This window comes from Ziziphus jujuba, chromosome 5 (assembly GCF_031755915.1).
Source record: "Ziziphus jujuba cultivar Dongzao chromosome 5, ASM3175591v1".
Classification (NCBI taxonomy): Eukaryota; Viridiplantae; Streptophyta; class Magnoliopsida; order Rosales; family Rhamnaceae; genus Ziziphus; species Ziziphus jujuba.
In genome coordinates, this window is record NC_083383.1 from 2,332,502 (window position 1) to 2,348,338 (window position 15,837).

A 15,837-nucleotide genomic window follows, 5' to 3' on the forward strand; every position below is an offset into this window, starting at 1 on the left:
AAAACATGTGATGATAGATTTACCCCCCAAAAAAAAAAAAAAAATGTGATGATGGAGACGCAATCAATTAACTAATCCAAATCCTACCCCAAATTAAGAAAAGAAGCAATACCCGCAATATACACACTCTATTTTGTTTTTCAAATTCACAAAAGAAAAAAATAGTAAATAATAATAACAACTATAATAATAAAACAATCCCCCCCAAAAAATAAAATAATAATAATAATAATCGGATGAAACACACTCTATTTAAAAAAAATAAATTTAAATTCAGAAAAAATAGTGAAAAATAACAACAATAATAATAACTATTCACAAAAAAATAATAATAATAAACGAATGAACATCCGTACAAAAGCAACGCTGACCGATGACTGGCCCGCCTCATGTGTGTCGCTTAAAACCTCTGATTTCAGCTTGCGTTTTACCCGAACCAATTTCACACAGCCACTGAAATCCCCCCACCTGTTTCTACGATATCGGACACGTGCACAAAACGCCGAATCCGTATCACTCTTCTATGCAATATAGTGCAAGAAACTTAACGAACGCTGAGGATCCAAACCGTACAACGTGCCAAGCGCGTCGAAACTCATTAACATGGACGGCTAGGATTCGAAAATAGTTTTTACTTCGTAATTCCTGGGATCGAAGGTCCATTAAAGTCCCTTTTCTACACCACGTCGCCTCAATATTTTTATTCTGCCTGGGAGGGACCCAAAATCTATAATTAGAATAGAATATAAATAGACGACGGTGATTTTACCATCACAACCTTAGTTGGAGCACCCGTGTCTGAGTTTTCGCGTTGCATCGTTAAAAACTGCGATATTAGCGGGGAAGAGCCTTGGCCGAGCATTACTTTGTTTGTTATTTGTGGTTGTGTGGTATATTTGCGAGTGTAAGTGGGATGGGATCTTGTGAAGACTATCAAATGAAGATCGTTAATGGCGATTGCGGTTATGTTCTTGAAGATGTTCCTCACCTCACCGATTACATCTCTGATCTTCCTGTAATTAATTCATATCACGCTCTCTTTTCTTTTTTTCTTAATTAAAAAGGAAAAAAAACATAATGTACATAATATTTTTTGGTTGATTAATATAACATTTTCAAAAGTATTATTTACATGTTAAACCGAACGAACTTTTGTTTCTTTTTGAAAAAAGATTTTTCGAAATGCTTCAAAAGCTGAAGTTTTGCGTACACACTGAGAAATAAACCGTAATACTCTCGAATATTTATATATATATATATATAGATATATATTTTCCTTCTGGGTTAAATTTATCGTTCATTCTATTAATATTTGTTGGGGTTGTTTGGTTATGCGCAGACTTATCCTAATCCTCTGCAATCCAATCCTGCTTATTCAGTAGTTAAGTAAGTGGAAATTTCAAGTACATTTTCTGTGTTTCTGCAGCAAATGCCTGTGGGTTTTGTTCCCTCGCTACACTAGGACGAGTCTTTATTTTTTAATATATTTTTTTTCCCATTTTTCAGGCAATATTTCGTCGATGAGGATGATACTATTATTCAAAAGGTAAATTTCTGTGCTTTTCAACTGTTTGACATATGCCTAAGTCTCATGTCATCAAAAAAGTTGCGAAAGATCTGGCTGAATTGAAGTGGGGTCTTTATAGAAACTAATTGGTGTAAATATGTTGGTTATAATCATTTGTAGATTGTTGTGCACAAGGATACTCCACGAGGGGTGCATTTTCGGCGAGCAGGACCACGCCAAAGGGTATTGCATTTTGGGTCTATAAATTGCTTTCGAATTGATATTAAACATTGTCCAATTTCATTGGTGTCACTTGTGCTGTTCAGATGTATTTCGACTCGGACGAAGTGCATGCATGCATTGTCACATGTGGTGGTCTGTGCCCTGGGCTTAACACGGTGATCAGGGAAATTGTTTGTGGCCTTTATCACATGTATGGTGTCAACAAAGTTCTTGGGATAGATGTAAGTGGTTGTTTTTGGCACATGCTTCAGTATTAATGGTCCAATATGATTTCTGAAAATGCTTTCCCGAAATTATCTAATTTTAGTTGTATTTGATCCAACAGTCTTACCTGAAAATTATATGTTGCATATCATTAGGGAGGATATAAAGGTTTCTATTCACGAAATACCATTGCATTAACGCCTAAGGTTGTCAATGACATCCATAAACGTGGTGGTACCATCCTTGGGACATCACGAGGAGGCCATGACACCTCGAAGATAGTTGACAGCATTCAGGATCGTGGAATCAATCAGGTTAGGCTGTTTCTTTTTCATTTCTAAGATTTTTTCTTAATCTTTTTTAAGGATTATTAACTCAAACTTCCTAGTTCTTAATCAAAGACCTGTGGTTGTGCTTTTCAATATTCAGGTTTTCATCATTGGTGGTGATGGAACTCAGAAAGGAGCATCTGTTATATATGAGGTACTTTAATTTAAGATATTAAAACTTATGTAATTATAGACCAGTTTCATTCCGTTTTCTCAGTGGAAGCCTACTAATCATTTCTTTATGTTATTTTGTTTAGTTGTTAGATTGGGTTTTCCTTTGGAAGAATAAGTCTTTGTCAGCTTATCTGATGATTTATATTAGTTAGTTTTTCCTTGACAACCTCAATTATTACTTTTGTAATTTAACTTAATTTTGGAACCTATAAATTGCCTTGGAAGCCCAAGATGACCATCTATTTATTTTACTATTACATAGTGTTGAAGGTTTCTTTTTTAACTCATTATTAATTCTGTGTTTAAGCTATCCGTTAAACCTTTCACTTCTCATTGTGCAGGAAATCAGACGACGTGGTCTGAAAGTTGCTGTTGCAGGAATCCCTAAAACTATAGATAATGACATTCCAGTAATTCTTTTAAACAACATGTTTGATTTATTGTATTCGTGTTCCTAGGTGTTTTCTTTTTGTATCTTTATCCGTACTGTCTCTTCTTATTTTAGGTTATTGATAAGTCCTTTGGTTTTGATACTGCGGTAGAGGAGGCTCAACGTGCCATTAATGCAGCACATGTTGAAGCTGAAAGTATTGAGAATGGTGTTGGTGTAGTAAAACTGATGGGACGGTACAGTGGTAAGCTTCTCATTTGTCAATTATCACAGTGGTTTGGTTACTTACTCTTTAACAGTCATTTATATTTTTATATTAGTTATGTTTCAATATAATATTTACACTGTTTTTTGGGCCATCAATTTCAAAATTTTATTGCAGGTTTTATAGCTATGTATGCTACTCTTGCCAGTCGAGACGTGGACTGTTGTTTGATTCCAGAGTCCCCCTTCTATCTTGAAGGTCAGGGCGGACTTTTTGAGTTTGTTGAAAAACGACTCAAAGAAAATGGGCATATGGTTATTGTGATTGCTGAAGGAGCCGGACAGGATCTTCTTTCGGAGTGCTTGCAATCCATGGACCAGAAAGATGCTTCAGGAAATAAACTACTTCAAGATGTTGGGTTATGGATATCTCAAAGGATCAAGGTTCCATTTGCATATTGGATGACTTTCCTAATTTATTTTTTTACTCTGTTGTGTGGTTGGTTTGTGGCTGTGTACTCCATGCACTTTTATATATCCGTATGGTGCATTAATGTGCCCATGTGGATCAAACCCTTTCATTTTATTTTATTGGAAGTTGTTAAGAGTCTGAACATTCAATGCTTTCTAGTTATACTTTATGAAGAAATATTCTGTTAGAGGAGTTTCTTTTGTTTAACTGGATCGAATAAGATTCAATAACTTTCTTAGAACTTATTTTACCTTTCTGTGCTTTCACTTTTTTGTGACATCTCATCTCTGATTGCCACTTACTATACATGAAGATTTCTGTAAAGGTTGTGGTCTGTATGAGTATCTTTTGGTTGGTTTGTTCATGGTCTTTGTTTCTTCTATTGCAGGAGCATTTTGCAAGAAACCATAAGGCAGTCATTAATCTTAAATATATAGGTCAGTGTTTACATATTTCTCTCTCTCTCTCTCTCTTTCTTCTTCGTCTTTTTTTTTTTTTTTTTTTTCACCTTTCAGAAAAAGTTAAAGTATATAAGTAAGCAATGGAATCACCTTGTCTCTCAGATCCTACATACATGATCCGGGCCGTTCCGAGCAATGCATCTGACAATGTCTATTGCACGCTCCTTGCTCAAAGTGCAGTTCATGGAGCAATGGCAGGGTACACAGGCTTCACAGTTGGGCTCGTGAATGGAAGACATACTTACATTCCTTTCAAAGTGAGGTTCTCCTTACCCTTGAGCAATATCATATAAACAGTTGTGGGTTTTTATTGTTGTGTTTGTTCAAATCATTTGCTTGTGATTTGATGATGGCCCCAGGTCAATATTGTTGTTTATTTACCTTTAGAATTCAAATCTCTCTAATTTCCTCTATCTATGAAATATATTTCTTCAGCAGAAAAGGAAAAGGTCTAATAGTTAGAGTTGTCAGTACCTTTTCTGAGTATTTGCTGAGCTCAACCTTTGAAAATATAATTGCATACTTTTAAATTGCTGGCACACCTAAACAAAGAAGGATTCTTGCTTGTATTCTACATCATAAATTATTTACTTTGTTTTTAAAATTATTCTTCCGCAACTATAAAAGTCACCAATAATCACCTTTATAATACATTTTTGTGTTGTGATTACACTTTTTACAGCGTGTCATTGAGAGACAGAACCAGGTTGTAATAACAGACAGGATGTGGGCAAGACTTCTATCTTCGACCAACCAGCCAAGCTTTTTGAATCCCAAAGATGTCATTGAAGTAAAGAAAGAGGAAGAACCTCAGCCCAGTTTTTAGATGCAAATAGGAATTGTAAGGAAGGCCAGTCCTTGACTATAATGCTCCTAGTATGGCTTGAATTTTAATGCCTTAAATGTTTTCTAGGAGTTCAAATTCAACTTGCATCATTTACAGAGCATTTTTGTTTTGCTTCTACTAGTATATATTTATTTAAGCAAGTTCAGTTGTTATATGGTTGAGGATATTTTATAGTGACATAAAGCGTTTCAAGTTATAATATACCTTGAGCATAATTGATTGTCTGTGCTTGAAGAAGGTATCTTCAATCTGTCACTTTAAGAATCTGTAACAAAATTTTAAAAAGAATCCTGAAATTTTAAGGGCCCATGCATTTTGTTTTTCTTTTGTGGAAATAGTTCTTAAAATGGTAATAAAATGATTGTTCCATGAAATAAAAGAGCGTTTGGTAAATTGTATTTTCCTAAAAGTTTTTTTCGGCCTGAATTTGAACCACTCACAACTTTCAACTTTGTTTTTCCAAAGCTGTTTGGCAAAACCATTGCCAAACACCTTCACTTGTTTTAAGAGAACGACTTTCAGCTTTTAGGCCGAAGGGGCTCTGAAGTGTTGTTCACATAGCAACCTTAGCTTGAGTTTCAGACACTTGCCTAAATTTCCTTTTATTTTTATTTTTTTGCTGAAAGTCTAAATTTCCTTTTAGCAGGCTAAAACATCCTTGAAAGCAAATAGTCGACAAATTAGTTTGATACAATAATCCTATGAATCATAAAAAATATAAAATATAAAAGCTAAGACTTAGAAGCAGGAAGTAGAAAACCAAAATTTATTGAACTATATTAGAAAATAAAAACTAAAAATACAATCAAATTAATTATGAAACTTTGAAAACACTGTTACTTTAAGCTAATATAGATAAGACAAGAAAGCCGCATCCGGCCAGGAGGATAATTGAGCGAACAACAAAAACTAAAACACTGAAGCAGGCCCTTACGGCACGATGACAATCCACTACGCTGTCGATACAAATTTTTGGAAAAAATACTATATGAGGAAAACGAGGACGAGGATTGATGACGTGGTTGACTGAAGGACTATTATAACTTGCTTGAGGAACGACAATCACGTGGTTATGGTTGTTGACTAACGGAGGAGGAGTACTATAGAGAGTGTTATTCCCGAGTATTTTACAGAGTGGTGGAACGGCAAAAGCTTTACTATCAATTCAAGGTATCCGTCATCGAAGGAGCAGGAGGAGGATTCATATTCAAAGCTACGGATGCTAATTGGATCAATTTATTTATCTCTAAATTAATATTTTTATTGGAAAAACTTTGTCCTTTTAATATTTCATCAAATTTATATAATCCACCAAAGCATCTTTAAATCTCTATCTTTGAAACAATCTAAAGGCTAACTACCCAAAATCATGAAATCTTGTTGACGTTAATGGTCCTAATAGTTAACGGTCCTGATATATACCCTAAATTATACATCTATTGCAATTTGGATTCAATGAGATCAGTGCCGAATAGATTTCTAATTGGACAGGAATTCTATTAGGTACAAATTGCCATTAATAATGGAAATCTAGTCGGATGAAGTCAATTTCCAAATTCAAGAAAAGATGCGATTACGTTCCGATAATAAGGGTATTCTTGTGTGCGTATGAGAGAAATTCATGTCCGCAACAAGAATTTATTTTTATGTTAGTTTTTTGCCTGAAGAAGAGCTCCCCCTCTCCAAACTGAGCAAAAGCATAAAAAATAAATAATACGTAAATAAACTGCGGCAGAGGCCAGAGGATGTTTAATCACTATATCACCTCCTCACTCATTTTTAATGGTAATATTATCAGGCACATAAACTTTGTTGCTTGTGCACAATACAATAATAAACTAAACTAATTATAAATTCATACATGAAACTGTTTTATTGTTGAACAAGGAGTCCTCTAACAATTATTTTCACACTCTTCAAAGCAAGGAATCGATATATCACAAATTCAATATTGTAAAACCAGGAGAAACCTGCTATCAATTATCTCCTAAACAAGGAAATAGGGGATATCTGAAATACAGATCAGGCCTTGTATATGCCAGACGGCTCAGCATTTTGGACAATCCACGGATGCTCGAGAAGCTTGTGAAGGGGCAGGCGCTGTGACGAATCTTTCACAAGCATCTGTTATTGAAAAAATAAAAAGATATTGAAGACATACCATGCTAAGTACGGAAAAATATAAAAGACAATCAATTTATTGAATGGTTGAAGCAAAGCAAAAGAATCAAAACCTGACTAATAAGGTCCTTTGCAGCAGAAGAGACTATTGGCTTAGGAGGGAACTTCAGATCTACTTGCACAATCCTGAAACATCGAAAATGTTATATGGTGGCTATGCATTGAATTTCAAATGGAATGCATACATACCAACAGATTCAGGACTACTTTTATGTTAAGAAAAAAAAAAAAAAGAAAATTGTACCCTTCACAATTTGCAATTCTACCTTCTATAAGTGTCTGAATGTTCTTTAGCCTCAAAAGGAGGGACCCCATAGAGAAACTCATAGCATAGAACACCGAGGCTCCAGATGTCCACATTAGCATCATGCTCAACACTCTCCACTGCAACCGCAAAAAGTTCAAGTGAGTTATAAGATAGCTGTTTCAGACAAATTTTACTTTTTTTCTTTGGTAAAATCACACGATATTCCCATAGACATTGTCTTGAGCATACCCATCTCAGGAGGCAAGTAATCCAGTGTACCGCACATGGTGCGTCTGCGGTTAAATGTGTGCACTGACCATCCAAAATCTGCTATCTTGATTTCCCCCTGAACAAAGGAAAACAATATTAACACATTAAGCACCAAATAAATATTAGTAATAAAGAGAGGAAATAAAAAATAGCATGGATAGCGATAGATGCTCAGCACCTGTGCACCAATTAAAAGGTTCTCTGGTTTAATATCTCTGTGAATTACATGCTTTCCATGGCAATATATGAGAGCCCGGGCCAATGATGCAACGTACTGCCCCATGTACAATATTTCATAGACAGCGGAAATTCTAGTCAGTTTTTGCATAGATATATAAGTTGATGATACCCACAGGGATTACACGATAAAAACTTACAGTAGCAGCACGCCTTTCACTAAAGTATTTACACTTCTGCAGTTCTTTGTAGAGTTCACCTTTGGCTGCGTATTCTAATATCAGATAAACTCGTTTCTGCAATGAAAACAAGGGAAAATATAACCTTGGTTCCATTTCTGTGTATTGTTTGCAATTTGGTAACATAACTTGAACTGTTTTAAACATGAGTAGCCTATATGAGCACTGAACCTGATCATAAAAATATCCATAGAGGCGTAAAATATTAGGGTGTCGAAGATGACTTTGTATTTCCACTTCCCGTCGAAGTTGATGCTCAACTTGAGACTGCTGCAATTGGCTCTTAAAGAGGACCTTTAGTGCCACAATGTGATTGCTCTGTTCACAGAAACAAAATATCAATTGGTATGAAGTTGTAGTTTGTAAAGAAATACATAGAACATTATACAGCAGACAAATTTTCCACTCTAGACAAGCTAGTTATGTGCTTCCCAGTTACGTACTTAAAGAAATATACATTCTACTCTATAAAAGCAACAAAATAATAATAATACGATAGTATACTCTATGGAAACAAGAACATTCACGTTGAGACAAACGCACAAACATATACATATATACATATATATATATATATATATAATATTGGGCTTGCTAAGTAATTGTACAAATAGTAACGTGACGCTAAAAACTTCTAAATATCTTAAACATATCCAAATATTAGGCTAGGAAAGCAAATTTCACATAATGATTTGCATAAACTAAAAACATGTAAGAAACTGACTCTTTTTTCTCTGGCTAGATAGACATGACCAAACTTCCCTCGTCCTAGAGGCTTTCCAATGTCGAAGTCATTGAGAGTCCATCTTTTTTTCTCTGCCGCTGAAACCTCTGAAGAAACCTGTAGAAACAAAGCATAAATACTGAAAATTTAGCAAAAGTTTGAAACTCCTAACCCTAGAAACCAGAAAAGTTAAAAAGTTTAGGCTCAAAATTGAAAAACCAAAACAAAATAAAACCCACAAAAAGAAGAAGAAAGAAACTCAAGATTTCTTCGTTCTAATTGTGAATTCTAGTTAAACCATTCTCCTTCCTATCAAAGAAAAATAGGAAGATTCTCTCAAAATCATAAAAGAAATGTTCTTCTTAGGAACCAAATAAAACTGCAAAAGAAAAATGTATATAAAAAAAAAAAAAAAACCCTAGGTCTCTGATTGAAATTGGGATCGGAAAGTGGGATCGCACCTTCTCCTGTTGTTGTTGTTGATTCTCGGCAGGAATCGCCATGGAAGGAGGGGACGAGAGAGAGAGAGAGAGAGAGAGAGAGAGAGAGAGACAGAGACAGAGAGAGATTGAAGCGGACGGCAAAGAAGGAAGGGGGCAAAGGCTTGAATAAGCACTTTGCAACGGTCGAATCCGCAGGTGTGGCCACGTGGTCCAATCGTGCTTTAGAAGAATTCAAAATTTTGGGCGGGATCCACTGCCCTGTAGCTTATCGTAGTTTCCATGTCACCAAGCCCACTTTGTCGTTCTTGGGCAGAAACCGCATACAGAAATAATGTGTTGGATTTGACTTTCGACGGGGGAATTATGCGGTGGATGCGTTTGCGTTTTAGAGATCCCCAAAGACGCTCCCCTTCAGACAAAAACAAGAATTCTGCTATTCTCACCCGGGCAGAACCATTGCAATCCATACACCCCATGCCACGTATTTGCTTTTTACTATGCGATAAATTATGTTATGACTTTAATTTACCACACATTATATCTGAAATATGTTTAGACTTATAATTATTTCTCTCAAACATTTTAAATCAATTTGAGTTACATAAGAAAAAAAAAAGCTGTGATATATATTATTTATATCTATCTCTATTTTTTGACGGGAAAAGCTGTGATATTTTTTTTGACAATATAAATAGCTGCTCAATTAAAATATAATAAAGAAATTTACGTTTTACTTGCAATTCTATTTATTTACTGTGGGAAAGGTGGACCAACGGTGCAAAGGACAGCCCAACTTCAGTGAATGCCCCAAGCCCATGGAGCCCAAACTTCCAAGCCCAACTTCCAAAGGGTTCCCAGCCATGCCACGCCTTTACTCTCAGCAACGTGTCCGCCTTTGAGAAACTAACACTCATGCAAGCTCGCCACGCGCAACACCGCCATGTCAGATGAATCATCCCATGACCGTTGAGCATATCAGCCTACATACGCATCACCTCCACGACGTGACGTACTCCTGTGATGCCAAGTGGTTTTTCACTCCCCTCCTTTAAATATCAACTCTCTTCCCTCTCTTTCCTTCCTGCTTTTGTTACTCTTCTTCCTCTTTTCGATCACAGCCGTTTAGTCATGTCTGATCGATCAAAACCGGTGAGCCAGGTTCTGTACGAGTCGGCCCCATCCTCACGCCAGACCGTCAAGTTCTTAACGGCATCCACGATTGCCGCCGTTCTCTTAACCTTATGCGGGCTGACTTTAACCGGAACAGTGATAGCACTGATCCTGGCCACACCACTGTTAGTACTGTTTAGTCCAATTCTTGTCCCGGCTGGGATAGTCATCTTCCTGGCAATATCCGGCTTTGCTTTATCTGGCGTGTGTGGTGTAACGGCGATACTGGCATTATCATGGATACACAATTACGTAACAGGGAAGCATCCGTCAGGGGCGGACCAGCTAGACAATGCAGGGAAGAAGATTTCAGATGAAGCTATGGACATGCAAAAGAGAGCGAATTTGCATGGGCAATTCGATCAAGTAGGGTAGTAAACGAGGCGATTGCCATCTCCTACATGCAGCAAAAGGGCTAGGAAGCTGCATAATTAAGGCCTTGAATGAGGTTTAAGGATGAGGAAATGTGGATTTACAGTGTATACTAATGTGTTTTCTTTGCATGCATGTATGGAGGATGTAATTTGCCTTATTATGTTGAGAACTTCTGCCGTGCCTTTTGTTCAGTTCAGCAATTTCCTGTTAATAAATACTCTTTTTGTATCTAAGAATTTACCGTGGGGCTGTGTTGCCTGCGAAAAAAGTAATCGTTCTATTCTTGAATTAACCTCTTGCTAATGGATGGGTATTTGCTTGTTAACTCACAAAATAATATGACACACATTAGACTTCAGCTCGTCTGAGGCCCAAAGTCATGAGGGCCTCCTTTCTGTATTATAGTAAGCCCGACAAGCTACCAAGGGATGCATCGGCTAAGAAATGCTGACAGCAAAAAGCAATAGGCAAAAATTCAAGGGTTTTTTCGATAACTAGCCACTTTACAATTGCATTTTAGAAAAATAGCAAATTTTTTTATTTTTTTAAAAACTAGCCAATATTTTACCCGTTTGGACTAAAGTACCCTTATCTACAAAAGTTTTCCTTTCTTCTACACAGCCGTTCGTTCGTGGGGGTGGGGTTTATACAAAACTGTTCGTGGGGTTTCTCTAAACTCTTTGCATCTCATCGCCTCTCACTTTCATTTTTTTGTATTTTCTCAGATCTCAAACTAAAATCAGGTAAAAATTTTATCTTTTTTCTTATTAGATGAAAGTAAGGAAATATGTATTTTTTTGTTTTTTCTCTTTCTATTTTTTCTTGTAAGTTTTATTAGTTTAGGGTTTTTTAAGCTTTTTATTTGATATGGGTATGCAAGAAATTGATTTATGAGATGTTCTATGTGATTTTAAAGATACTTTAGGTGGCATATGGTTTGAAAATGGGAGAAATTTTGTGTAAAACTGAAAAATCGCGAAAAACAGTAAAAACGGAGGAAATTTGGCGAAAAAGATGAATTTCCGCCAATTTCCTCCAGTTTGTCAGTTTTCGCAAATTTCCGCCAATTTTCCGCCAATTTTCCGCCAGTTTTCCGCCATTTTTCCGCCAGTTTTCCGTCAGTTTTCCTCCAGTTTTCCGCCAAATTTCCGCCAGTTTTCTGCCAGTAGGAAAAAGCTATATTTGGCCCCAAAAAAAAAAACAGAATCAACTTTTTTAATACAGTTAATATGTTTGTTTAATATTATTCAAAATTTTATATATTTATTGATTTAGTTTAACGTTATTCATTTAATTTTGTAGTCAAATGGAAGATGATGACATTGTAATTGCGGTTTTATACAATGGAACATTGGTACAAAATGATAGTGGTGATTGGGAATATCGAAATGGTAAAAATGTAATGGTTTCCGTCGGCAAGAGATGCACAAAATCAGAGTTAGAGGACTGTGGCATATTTACACTCAAGACCATCGAATTCTTACATGCTAGATTACCATTGACATTCACACAAGATAACATGGAGTTCTTTAGGAAGAAGTATGCATATGAGGTTTACAACAAAGAACTTAGCATATGAGCTGCGTGGTGATGCTTTTTTCTTTCCTTTTTTCATGTTTATAGATGCATATTATTTATTATATTTGACTTTTAATTGTAAATATAATGGTGGCTTATAATGTTCATTTAACAAAGATAACAATGTGGTATTGATGTAATGATAAGTAATTGACCTTATAGGAAATGTGCCATGTTTATTTATTAGAATTCCGTTATGCATAAACGCCTTAAGAGCTCAATTGCAAATTTTAAAAAATTTTCCGCTTGTCGGAAATATTTCCTATAGGCCGAAAAATTTTCCTACTGGAGGAAAAATGGAGGAAAAACGTTCCTCCAGTCGGAAATCCCATATGAAGAAAAATTGAAGCCTCTTGATAAATTTCCGCCAGGTGGAAAAATTTTCCTCCAAGCGGAAATAGTTTTCCTCCTGTTGGAAAATATTTCCTCCAAGCGGAAATCGTTGAATAATTTTTACTCCTATTAGAAACTAATTTCCTCCACTTGGAAAATCAATTTCTAATAGATTATATAAGTTAATAGTAGGGTAAAAAAAATTGGGAGTGGAGACAAATATTATATAAGATGAAGATGGAATTAACAAAAAATGTAGTGACATTTAAAATCAATAACCATTTTAAATAAAAATAAAATTGATATATGTTTGTTTTTATTTTCAAAATCATTTGGACATTTCATAAAATGATATGTAAACTAAAGATTGAAAATCAATTCCAGAAAGCATCTTTTCATTTAGGATTAAATTCAAAAAAAAAAAAAAAGATATGAAATAATTATCAAAACATATTAAACCATAACACTAAATTAAAACTTTCTAATTCGAAGCATAAGACAATGGATTCGTACATCTCTGCCTATAATGTCCAACACCACCGCATCGGCTACATCTACGTCCAATAACATCTTCACCTTCGGATGGTATGCGTTGCATCCTTGGTCTACCGGCTCGCCTACGTGTCCATCTTGGTGGAAGAACAATGCGACTTGCCACGTCATCCGGGACATGCCACTGTTTTTCATCTAACAAAGGATAAATGGACTCAGCATAAGCTGCACGATATGCATCCGCGGTGTAGTAGTGAGAACACATGCCATAAGGAGCAATTTTTCGGTCTCTGCAAGCGGCAATACAATGATCACAAGGATATTGATCAAGATCGAAGACTTTGCATGAGCATGTTTTTGATTGGAGATTAACTGTACCCCTCAAACTCCCACCTTCCACAAGAAATTCATGCATATTAATGGCTTTCACACGTAGTCCGATGGACTCCAAATTTCGTAGTTTGAGTTGCTCTTCCATATGGTCAGTCAGAGGCTTTGTCAATTTTGCACCTGCAGTACGTCGCTCATAAAACCACCTTTGCAGTAAATCCCGTATATGCTCTATTAATGCTACTATTGGCATCTCTCTAGCATCTAGCAGAATGCCATTCAAGCTTTCTGCAATATTGGTGGTCATGATAGTGTACCTTCTATATGGACAAAGAGAACGTGCCCACCTTGTAGGGTCACATGATCGAATGTACTGGGCAGCTCTACTGTTTTTTGCCTCAATTTGCCCCATATAAAACTCAAAATCTTCAACCAAATATGCACTAGCTGCGAGCATGAAACATTGTATTATTGATTCATCTTTCGCATGTCCATTTGCTTTAATATTTCTGCTTATATGGTACGTGCACAACGCATGGTATGCATTGGGAAAAACTTTGCGTAATGCCCTTTCAATAGCGGGGTGTCTATCACTCACAAACACCAAATCTGGAAAATCTCCGATGGCATCCTTCAGGTTTTGGAAAAACCATGTATATGCTTGCTCGTTCTCTCCATCTCTAATGCCGAAAGCCAAAGGATATATTCTGTAGGTCACGTTTGTTGCGAAATAATTGTCCAACTACTATGCTCTCACAGCCAGTGAACTTTGACGAAAATATGGCCATAGAACCACTTCTGTTGCTCGATGATATGTGGTCACTTGTAGCACGATGAACCCTAACATCATCAACTCCTTCATTGTTCATTTCAGGATGCATATCATTATCATTATCCAGCAACTCATGATCAAAATCTACATCATTATGACCAACATCATCCCCTGCTGCATTGTAATTCTCATCATGATCAATATGATGCAACTACTCATACTCCTCGTCGTTAGGAAACCGTTCAGCATAGTCACCTCCAACATCAACTCCTTCGTGAATGTTAAATGATGTCCAGGCCCCCCCACGAACATCAACTTGATCTCTAAACTGAGTTTCTTGAACCATAATTTCCTGAGATGTAGCCTGAATTGGTTCAGTACCGGAAGCTTGTGGTAGACGACCGCCAATTGGAGGACAAGAAAAAGAATGAAGATTACTCCCACTATCCGAAGCAAATGCTGTTTGATGAACATTTCTACATACATGTTCAACTTTTGAAATCACCTCAACATACAATGGAGGCCGCATCATTGTCATCCCTCCATTCCTCACTTCTTGAAGAAAGCATTTCACATCCCTATCACATCGTATTTCTGTAGGATCCAACTTTTCTGCACATCGTCCATATATCCATTTTAGCTTTAGCAAATATTCATTTCGATTTATCTCAATAGAATTGAAAATCTCATCCTCTAACTCTGATTTTGTGCATCTCTTGCCGACGGAAACCATTACATTTTTACCATTTCGATATTCCCAATCACCACTATCATTTTGTACCAATGTTCCATTGTATAAAACCGCAATTACAATGTCATCATCTTCCATTTGACTACAAAATTAAATGAACAACGTTAAACTAAATCAATAAATATATAAAATTTTGAATAATATTAAACAAACATATTAACTGTATTAAAAAAGTTGATTCTGTTTTTTTTTTCGGGCCAAATATAGCTTTTTCCTACTGGCGGAAAACTGGCGGAAATTTGGCGGAAAACTGGCGGAAAACTGACGGAAAACTGGCGGAAAACTGGCGGAAAATTGGCGGAAATTTGCGAAAACTGACAAACTGGAGGAAATTGGCGGAAATTCATCTTTTTCGCCAAATTTCCTCCGTTTTTACTGTTTTTCGCGATTTTTCAGTTTTACACAAAATTTCTCCCATTTTCAAACCATATGCCACCTAAAGTATCTTTAAAATCACATAGAACATCTCATAAATCAATTTCTTGCATACCCATATCAAATAAAAAGCTTAAAAAATCCTAAACTAATAAAACTTACAAGAAAAAATAGAAAGAGAAAAAACAAAAAAAATACATATTTCCTTACTTTCATCTAATAAGAAAAAAGATAAATTTTTTACCTGATTTTAGTTTGAGATCTGAGAAAATACAAAAAAATGAAAGTGAGAGGCCATGAGATGCAAAGAGTTTAGAGAAACCCCATGAACAGTTTTGTATAAACTCCACCCCCACGAACGAACGGCTGTGTAGAAGAAAGGAAAGCTTTTGTGTAATTTTCAATTTTATCAAGGGTATTTTTGTCCCAATGTGGCTAGTTTTTAAAAAAAAAAAAATTTTGCTATTTTTCTAAAATGGAGTTGTAAGGTGGTTATTTATGGGAAAAACCCAAAATTCAAACATAAATCTTTTAACAAATAATAATTA

At 35.9% G+C, this 15,837-nt stretch overlaps 4 protein-coding genes and 1 long non-coding RNA gene across 5 annotated transcripts; 3 read left to right on the plus strand and 2 right to left on the minus strand.

Annotated features, from left to right (window-relative positions):
• The first annotated feature begins 711 nt into the window (after positions 1-711).
• LOC107420889 (ATP-dependent 6-phosphofructokinase 3) lies at positions 712-5,066 on the plus strand. The gene is made up of 13 exons (XM_016029955.4): positions 712-1,015; positions 1,340-1,386; positions 1,507-1,546; positions 1,688-1,750; positions 1,834-1,971; positions 2,110-2,268; positions 2,384-2,437; positions 2,799-2,867; positions 2,963-3,092; positions 3,231-3,496; positions 3,913-3,961; positions 4,088-4,242; positions 4,668-5,066. The coding sequence occupies exons 1-13, from the start codon at positions 914-916 to the stop codon at positions 4,809-4,811; spliced, it is 1,416 nt and encodes a 471-aa protein (XP_015885441.1). The 5' UTR covers positions 712-913; the 3' UTR covers positions 4,812-5,066.
• A 1,597-nt stretch (positions 5,067-6,663) lies between these two features.
• On the minus strand, positions 6,664-9,474 carry LOC107420893 (serine/threonine-protein kinase Aurora-1). Its single transcript, XM_016029958.4, has 9 exons — positions 9,132-9,474; positions 8,671-8,787; positions 8,118-8,264; positions 7,908-8,003; positions 7,709-7,804; positions 7,510-7,606; positions 7,280-7,397; positions 7,067-7,139; positions 6,664-6,956 (listed from the first exon to the last, which is right to left on the minus strand). Exons 1-9 carry the CDS (start codon positions 9,171-9,173, stop codon positions 6,855-6,857), a joined length of 888 nt encoding a protein of 295 aa, XP_015885444.1. The 5' UTR covers positions 9,174-9,474; the 3' UTR covers positions 6,664-6,854.
• Positions 9,475-10,182: 708 nt separating this feature from the next.
• LOC107420908 (oleosin Ara h 15.0101) lies at positions 10,183-10,894 on the plus strand. Its single transcript, XM_016029971.4, has one exon. The coding sequence runs from the start codon at positions 10,242-10,244 to the stop codon at positions 10,656-10,658; it is 417 nt and encodes a 138-aa protein (XP_015885457.3). The 5' UTR covers positions 10,183-10,241; the 3' UTR covers positions 10,659-10,894.
• Positions 10,895-11,135: 241 nt separating this feature from the next.
• Positions 11,136-12,419, plus strand: LOC132803855 (uncharacterized). The gene is made up of 2 exons (XR_009639100.1): positions 11,136-11,401; positions 11,961-12,419. It is a non-coding gene; the product is annotated as an uncharacterized LOC132803855 (long non-coding RNA).
• A 250-nt stretch (positions 12,420-12,669) lies between these two features.
• On the minus strand, positions 12,670-15,788 carry LOC132803667 (uncharacterized). The gene is made up of 2 exons (XM_060817018.1): positions 15,534-15,788; positions 12,670-14,996 (listed from the first exon to the last, which is right to left on the minus strand). The coding sequence occupies exon 2, from the start codon at positions 14,990-14,992 to the stop codon at positions 14,375-14,377; it is 618 nt and encodes a 205-aa protein (XP_060673001.1). The 5' UTR covers positions 14,993-14,996; positions 15,534-15,788; the 3' UTR covers positions 12,670-14,374.
• Positions 15,789-15,837: the final 49 nt, after the last annotated feature.

Coding starts and splice junctions, on each gene's coding strand:
- LOC132803667 (XM_060817018.1), bottom strand. CDS start 14,992: ATGGAAGATGATGACATTGTAATTGCGGTTTTATACAATGGAACATTG.
- LOC107420893 (XM_016029958.4), bottom strand. CDS start 9,173: ATGGCGATTCCTGCCGAGAATCAACAACAACAACAGGAGAAG. Junction 8,004..8,117: donor ATGGATATTTTTATGATCAG/GTTCAGTGCTCA, acceptor TTTTCATTGCAG/AAACGAGTTTATCTGATATT. Junction 7,607..7,708: donor ACCTTTTAATTGGTGCACAG/GTGCTGAGCATC, acceptor TCCTTTGTTCAG/GGGGAAATCAAGATAGCAGA.
- LOC107420908 (XM_016029971.4), top strand. CDS start 10,242: ATGTCTGATCGATCAAAACCGGTGAGCCAGGTTCTGTACGAGTCGGCC.
- LOC107420889 (XM_016029955.4), top strand. CDS start 914: ATGGGATCTTGTGAAGACTATCAAATGAAGATCGTTAATGGCGATTGC. Junction 2,438..2,798: donor GAGCATCTGTTATATATGAG/GTACTTTAATTT, acceptor CTCATTGTGCAG/GAAATCAGACGACGTGGTCT. Junction 2,868..2,962: donor CTATAGATAATGACATTCCA/GTAATTCTTTTA, acceptor TTCTTATTTTAG/GTTATTGATAAGTCCTTTGG.